The sequence below is a fragment of the Monoraphidium neglectum genome (assembly GCF_000611645.1).
Source record: "Monoraphidium neglectum strain SAG 48.87 unplaced genomic scaffold scaffold02306, whole genome shotgun sequence".
In the NCBI taxonomy this organism is placed as follows: Eukaryota; Viridiplantae; Chlorophyta; class Chlorophyceae; order Sphaeropleales; family Selenastraceae; genus Monoraphidium; species Monoraphidium neglectum.
Window position 1 is genome coordinate 3,119 of NW_014011322.1, and position 6,999 is coordinate 10,117.

Here is a 6,999-nt window from a genome sequence, read left to right on the forward strand (position 1 = left end):
ATGTGGGCTCCAGGGGAGGGGGAGCGGGGAGGGAGGGGTGCAAGTCGGCGGCGTGCCGGGGCCGCTTGCGACGGCCTGGTGCCCGAGGCGGCAGCAGCCGAAGGAAGAGGGGTGGGTCGCGGTGGAGCACCAAGGGGCTAAGGTCTGGTGGACTACTCGCGCTGCGGCTGGCTGCTGTACGCGTACAACAACCACATCCAGACTGGAGGCGGGCCAGTGGGATTTTACTCCCCCGTTTCCCAACCCTTCGCGCCCCCCTCATGTCAGCAGCCCACCAGCCAAGGCCCCCCCCCTCTCACAGCCCCGCTCGTCCCTGGCCGCGCACCCGAGCCAGCAGCGCCGCCTCGTCCTGGCGGTTCCGCTTGACCTTCGGCTCATCCCCGGGCGCCCCCGGGTGCAGCGCATGGCCGGGCGCCGCCGCCGACACACCAGGGTCCGCCCCGTTCAGCGGCCGCTTCTGGCCGACCAGCGCCGCCCGCTGCTGCTGCTGGGCCGCGGCCGCCTGCTGCTGCGCGAGCGCCTGCTGCTGCTGCTGCTGCTGCCGCTGCGCCGCCGCCGCCTGCTGCTGTGCAGCAAGGTGCTGCTGCTGCTGCTGCTGCTGCTGCTGCTGCTGTTGCTGCTGCTGTTGCGCCGCAGCGAACGCTTCTTGCTGCTGCTGCTGCGGCGCGGCTGGCTGCGGCGCAGCTTGCGGCTGCTGCTGCGCCCCGCCGGCAAACGCGAACGGCGGAAACATGGGGCCGGGCGCATCAAACGCGGCGCCGCTGCCGCCGCTGTGGTTCCGCGAGCGCCGCACGTACTCCTTCACCGGCGTGCATATGGGGCAGGCCGGGTTCTGCAAGGTGCGGGGCGGGGCCGCGTCAGGAGCGGATGCTCGGGGGCTGTGAAGGCGGGGGCCAGCGCAGGCGGCCATTACTAAGCTAACAGGCACTGCTGGGGGCAACTGCGCCGCATGCGCCCCCACTGCAGGGCAAGTTGCAGGCTGCGAGCTCATGAACCCTCGCTATTCCCTCTGCGCACCCTTCCTCACGAGCTCATGCGTGTGTTATGGCAAATGCTCACACGACTGTTCAAACACAACCGACCCCCCACCCAGTCACACACATGCCTCACCCCAGGCCGGCACGCATGCAAGCGCACAACCGCGCAAGCCCGCACCCACCTGGCACTTTTGGTGGTGCTTGAGCAGGTCTTTCGAGCTGACGCAGCGCGGGTAGGCGCACTTCACATTGGTGCACTGCAGGATGTGCTGCCACAGCTCCTTGCCCACGCGGCAGCTGCGGCTGAACTGGCACTCGGCCTCCGTCTGGGTGCACTTGGCGCAGTGGCGCAGGAAGAGCAGCCAGCGCTGCTGCTTCTGGATGTACTGGGTGCGCCCCTGCATCTGCTGCTGCTGCTGCTGCTGCTGCTGCTGCTGTTGTGACGGTTGCTGCTGCTGCTGTTGCTGCACCTGCCCTTGGGGCACCGGCTGACCCTGCGGCGCGGAGCCGGAGGCCTGCGGCACCATTTGCTGCTGCTGTTGTTGCTGCTGCTGCTGCTGTTGCTGCTGTATGGCGGCTGCCAAGGGATCCTGCGGCGCTCCGCCCACGGGAACCATCCCGCCGACGCCGGGCGCCTGGCCAGGCACCACGTACCCGGTGGGGCCGTTGGCGACCGGCATCATGCCGCCCATGCCTCCCATCCCGCCGCCTGCGCGCGACGAGCGGGCGCGCATGCCGAGCTGACGGGCCCCGAGACGTTGCATGGCGAGCAGGGTTGCGAGAGCGACAAACGCCATGTCCAGCCCGGCAAATCCCCGGCCCGCTCTTCCAGCAACTCACCCATGCCGTTGACCATGGCGGGTCCGCCCATGGGCACCATCCCGCCAGGCGCGCCGCCCATCGGCCCCTGGTTGACCGGCACCATGCCGCCGCCCATGCCGCCGCCCATGCCCCCACCGATGGGCACCATGCCGCCCGCTGCTGACGTGGGCATAAACCCAGGCGGCGCCTGGGTCGGCATCATGCCTGTGGAGGGCCGGCCACCAAGTTGCAGGGGCAGGCAGGAGTTGTCTGAAGTGAGGAGCCCGACATCGCACACACCCAGAGCGGCAACAGAAGCGTCAGCAGGCTGCGCGGAGCGGCGGGCAAGGGGGGGGGGGGGTTCTGCACAGGTGCAGGATGAGACGAAGCCGCCAAGCCAGCCGGACCCACCTTGCGGCATGCCGTAGTGCCCGGGCATCCCCATCATGCCGCCCATCATGCTGTCGCCCTGCGTAGCAGGTTCGAGAGGGCCAGGAGATTTCGGCTGCAGGTGCAAGCAAAACGAGCATGGCGCACAGCTGCTCATGCCCGGCGAAACAAAGCCCGCCGCCCGAGCCTGGCGTCCATCCAACGCTGCCCGATCACGCACCATACCAACAGGCACCATGCCGCCGCCACCGCCGCCGCCCCACTGGTCTTTCCGCAGCACCGGCGCGCCGTTGCTCATCAGCTGCGGGGCGCCGCCCATGCCCATCTGCTGCCCCGCGCCCATGCCCATGCCAGGCGGGCCGCCTGGCGCGGGGATCATGCCGGGGGTTGGCATCATCCCAGGTGTTGGCATCATCCCAGCGCCCGGCTGCTGCTGCTGCTGCTGCTGCTGGCCGTACATGCCGCCCCCCATGCCCTGATCTATGGGCACCATGCCAGCCGGCAGGCCGTTGGCGGCGGCCGCCTCGACCTTCAGCCCGCCCTGCTCCAGCTTGAGGTCGCCGCCGCCATACTGCTGCTGCTGCTGCTGCTGCTGCTGCTGCTGTTGCTGTTGCTGCTGCCCGTCGAGGCCGCCGTTTCCCATGCCCAAGTTGAACATGCCCTGCATGCCCATGCCCATCGCCATGCCCATGCTGGCCGGCACCATGCCCTGCTGGTAGTGGAGCCCATAAGGCTGCTGCTGCTGCGGCGGCGGCTGGCCTGGCAGCCCGCCCCCCATCATCATCATAGGCTGCTGCTGCTGCTGCTGCTGGGCCCCGCCATCCATCTGCGGCGTGCCGGGCGGGTGGTAGGCCGTCACCACCGGCGACGCGCTGCCCGCGCCCGGCGCCGGCCCGCCACCGTTGCCGGCGGCGGCGGCGGCCGCGCTGCGCGCCTGATGCGACTGTTGCGCGACGCGCCGCGCAACGACCTGCAAGCGCGCCTCCAGCGTAGCCAGGTCCCCATACTCCTCCTGCATTCAATTTGCAAGGGGAAGGGCCATCGGATGCATGCTGGGCCGCATGGCACAACTGCAATGGCCGCTGCCGTCACCAGACAATGGCAGAACCTCCTGCATGCGCCGTGTCGCCCCACCGCAGCCCTCGCCCTGCCCTGTGTCCCCCGACGACCCCCGCGCGCGCCTTGGAGTTGGCCGAGCGCAGCAACTGGTCTTCCAGCCGCTTCACAAAGTTGGGCAGCTCCCGGGAGTTTGCGTCGGGCCGCCGGCGCTGGAACGTCGCCATGCTGTGGGGTGGGGGACGGGTGCAGTTGCCGCGGCGGCGCGGTCAACGCGGGCGGCGTGCTTCGCTGCTAGCCTGGGACGAGCGGGGCGTGGCGGGTGATCGGCGACGCCTTCAAGGCAGCAGCTGCTGCAGTGCCGCAATGAGCACAGCCATGTATGTGCGGCGCCGCGTCGACCCAGCTGGGGAGTAGATCGCCCCTCCTGCACCCACATCGACTGTGTCACGGTCGCCCGCAGCGGCTGCACATCTGGGGAGGTGCGCCAGTCCATGCTGGCAGGCGCCCTCTCCAGCAGGGGGTGCGGGCCCGCAAACCGCCTGCGCCACTAGCGTGCAAGGCTGCAGCGTCGAGGAGCGTGAGCGTGGGGGGGAGAGGGACGTCAGCATGACAGGGCATGCTGCAGTGTTCGAGCGCAACTCAAGCGCTTGCAGCCGAACACATCAGATGCAGAGCTATCTGGCGAGGAGGATAGCCTTGTTGGTCCGCATTCCTCAGCAAGAGCTGCTGCAGTGCGAAGTCCCTGCGCACCGCTCCCCCACCGCCACGGCATGCCCGTCGCGCATCAGGATGCGTTCCCCCTATACCGCTGCAGGGAGCCCGCTGCTGCAATTTCAGCGCAACCAACACATCATATGAAGCCTCCCTCATGCGTGCTGGGCAGGCAATCGCCCTCGGGCACCAGGGAACAGCCCGACACCCCGCGTCTCGCCACACAGGAGAACCCGCCCAATGGCAAGTATGGTGGTGCGCCTCAGCAACCATTGTTCTACCCGAAGCACATAGGCCGGGCTGCTCCTCACGGTCAGCACAGCAGCACTTGCTGCGAGCAACATTTCCGCGCGAGGCCACAGAGTGCCCCTTCACGACCCAAGTACCAATGGTAACCGTAAGTCAAGATATAATCACTCACTTTTGCTCGGCAGAGTCCAGCGAGGTCTCCATCGTTGCTCGGGGAGGAGCAGCAAGGCTAGTGCACCGGGCAACACAACGAGATGCGCGCACGCTGGGTGCTGTACTCGACGAACTTGTTTGGCTACTAAGCTTTAGTAGACAACGCGCCGACAGTAGGAGAGCGTGCGTGCTGGCCAGGAGAGCACGTACACGAGATCAAATGATACACTACCGTACGGGCAGCTGTGGAATGGTGTGAACAGCAGCCAGGACAATGCAAGCTATCAATGAGTCTTGCACTGCATGCTCCCCCCTCTTGCGGGAAATTGCGCGGCGTAGCAATCCAAATCCGCATCAGCTCTACAGTACCTGCTGGTGCTCCTCGTGCGAGCAGCGAGCCCGTGCCAACGGGACCGACAGTCTGGCCACAGTCATCTCTGTGAAGCGCCTCATGAGCCTCGCTTTTGTCCGCTGCCCCACTGCTTGGTGTGTCGGGTGCTCGCTGGGTTGACCGCCGCACGCCCCCCCCCCCCTCCCGGGGCCCCGGGGTCCCCCTTTCCCCCATGCAAGAAGACATGCGCCGACTGCGAAGCTGCAGGCGGGCGGAGGATCAGTTCTTTCCTCAGACGCCTCCTATGCTTGCAAAGCACGGGTCGCTTTCAAGGGCGAGGGGTGCCGCGCGCACTGTCAGTCAGTCGCATCCCAAGCACAGCTGAGCAAGCTGTGCCTGTGTTGGTGGCATGGAAATCGCCCGTGCTTGCATCGGCGCACATGTAGGCGGTTGACTCGTGAGAATGATAACTGCACATGACCCTGATGTCTGCTGTTTGCGTGTGCGTCCTGTTTTGTGCACCCCATGTCCCCTTGTGCCACTCTGCAAAGTTGACCTCGAATCGGCCGACGCATTTTCAGGGGGAGGTGCGGGTAGTCGAAGCCCGCAGTACTGCCAACCCGAAACGATCTCTCGCTTTTGGTCGTTTGAGGGCGATGGGTGTATGGGGCTACGTGGTGGCGAGGGCAGCGGAAGCCGGCCACGCGTCAGCTGAGGTACCCTATGGTACGCAAGGTAAGGTTGAGCACCAAGCGACGCTCGTAGTTGCAAAGTAGTCTTGCGATGCTTACGATTGCGATGCTTACGATTGCAGCGTTTTAAGAGGCGGATGTCACCTTGTACAGGCAGATGTGAGTTGAGTGGGTCGGTTACGTACAAGACAAGCGCAGCGATCATGCTGTCACATGATGGATTCAACGCTCCTTCAACACTGTTTCGACATAATAAGAGGTCTATTCAAGGGATATGCAGCGCTGATAGGCCGAAAGCGGCTTTTTTTGACTCGGCTGGCAGGCGCACCGGCTCTCGCTGTTCTCAAGCGAATCTGGGCCCGAAACCATCCACTCTCAAACTTGTCAAACCACACATTCATCTCAAGTTGTTATCGCCAGTCTATTTAACACCTCAAGGAGCCTCTACGCTTTTCGAGACGCGAGGGTGCGCGGCCGGAGGCTGGCAACTGTGCAGTGCCCGCCAGGGAGCATGTGATTGCGAGATGGTGTAGAAATACAAATCACGATACATTAAAAAAAACGACGCACCGCGCAGCAGCACTCTTGCCCCTGCCACTCTGCAGCGCATACCCTTCCAGCCCGAGCCAGCCGCCTGGGCAAAGCCGCATCACTTTGCCGTTCGGGAGCCAAACGCTCCCCTGCCTGCCACCAATCTGCCTGCTTGCGGCTGCCCCGCAGGTCAACCGTTGTAGGCGCAACTGTCCGTGTCCCGCCGGCAGGAGCCAGGATGCGGCTCGCAGCCTGCGCAATCGTCGCGGCGCTGCTCGCCGGCAGCGCCGCGGCCGTGTCGTTCACACAGCCGGCGTACCCGATCAGGCCCGGGGTCAAGACCGACATGATCACCAACCAGCGCGTGATTGCGTCCACTCTTCAGGGCGTCATCAATCTGCCCAGCCTGCTGCTCAACGGCACCTTCCAGGTCAACCCGCTGGGCAAGCCCACAGACAAGGTCGAGGTGCGGGCCGGCACGCGCGCGCGTGCTCATGTGCCAGCGGCGTGGCCCGGGAGGCCCCGGCTGCAGAGGGCTGGCGGAGCCTGGCTGAACGAGCGGGAGGAGGGGGGACGGGGACGTTCCGTGTGCTGCGTATTGGTACCTCCAAAACGCAACAGTCGTGTCAGTCGCGGCGAGCAGTTGCAGGCGGTGGAGGGGCCAAGCCGCGCACCACGGGTTGCCCGCCGGCTGCTGGTTGCACGCTGGCTTGCCTGCTGCAGGCGACGCTCAGCCCGCGCCCTCCGAGGCCTTCCCGACTCTGCGCCGTCTTGACAAACTCGCTCCACGTCTGATGATGATTATTATTTTTGGGCACCCCGCAGGTCAAGGATGTGGGCTGCCTGGACACGATCATCCCGCCGCCCCTCAACTGGGGCCCCCTCTGGTGCGCGGGCCGCGAGGTCAAGGTCAAGCAGTGGACCGACGAGGTGGGCACGCTGCACCGCAGCATCGACATCCCCGTGCAGCCCAACGTGACGGCCAACATGGTGATGTTCCTGTTCAGCCCGCTGTACCCCCAATTCCTGGAGTTTGGCGGGAAGATGTGGTTCTGGTACCACCTGTGGCACCCCTTTGACCACATCATGGTGCGGAGGGGGTGGG

At 65.9% G+C, this 6,999-nt stretch overlaps 2 protein-coding genes across 2 annotated transcripts in view; one reads left to right on the forward strand and one right to left on the reverse strand.

The window, feature by feature from the left end:
- Positions 1–4,391, reverse strand: part of MNEG_10416 (E1A/CREB-binding protein) — a gene marked incomplete at both ends in the record, with an annotated part of 7,352 nt that extends 2,961 nt beyond the window's left edge. Inside the window, 7 exons of the mRNA XM_014041111.1 lie at positions 326–832; positions 1,160–1,686; positions 1,818–2,003; positions 2,190–2,247; positions 2,389–3,180; positions 3,338–3,452; positions 4,360–4,391. Of these exons, the coding sequence (XP_013896565.1) occupies positions 326–832; positions 1,160–1,686; positions 1,818–2,003; positions 2,190–2,247; positions 2,389–3,180; positions 3,338–3,452; positions 4,360–4,391 (2,217 nt within the window). The remainder of the gene's footprint in view (positions 1–325; positions 833–1,159; positions 1,687–1,817; positions 2,004–2,189; positions 2,248–2,388; positions 3,181–3,337; positions 3,453–4,359) is intronic.
- A 1,741-nt stretch (positions 4,392–6,132) lies between these two features.
- MNEG_10417 (hypothetical protein) lies at positions 6,133–6,873 on the forward strand (the record flags this gene model as incomplete). Its single annotated transcript, XM_014041112.1, has 3 exons — positions 6,133–6,360; positions 6,720–6,781; positions 6,864–6,873. The coding sequence occupies 3 exons, from the start codon at positions 6,133–6,135 to the stop codon at positions 6,871–6,873; spliced, it is 300 nt and encodes a 99-aa protein (XP_013896566.1).
- Positions 6,874–6,999: the final 126 nt, after the last annotated feature.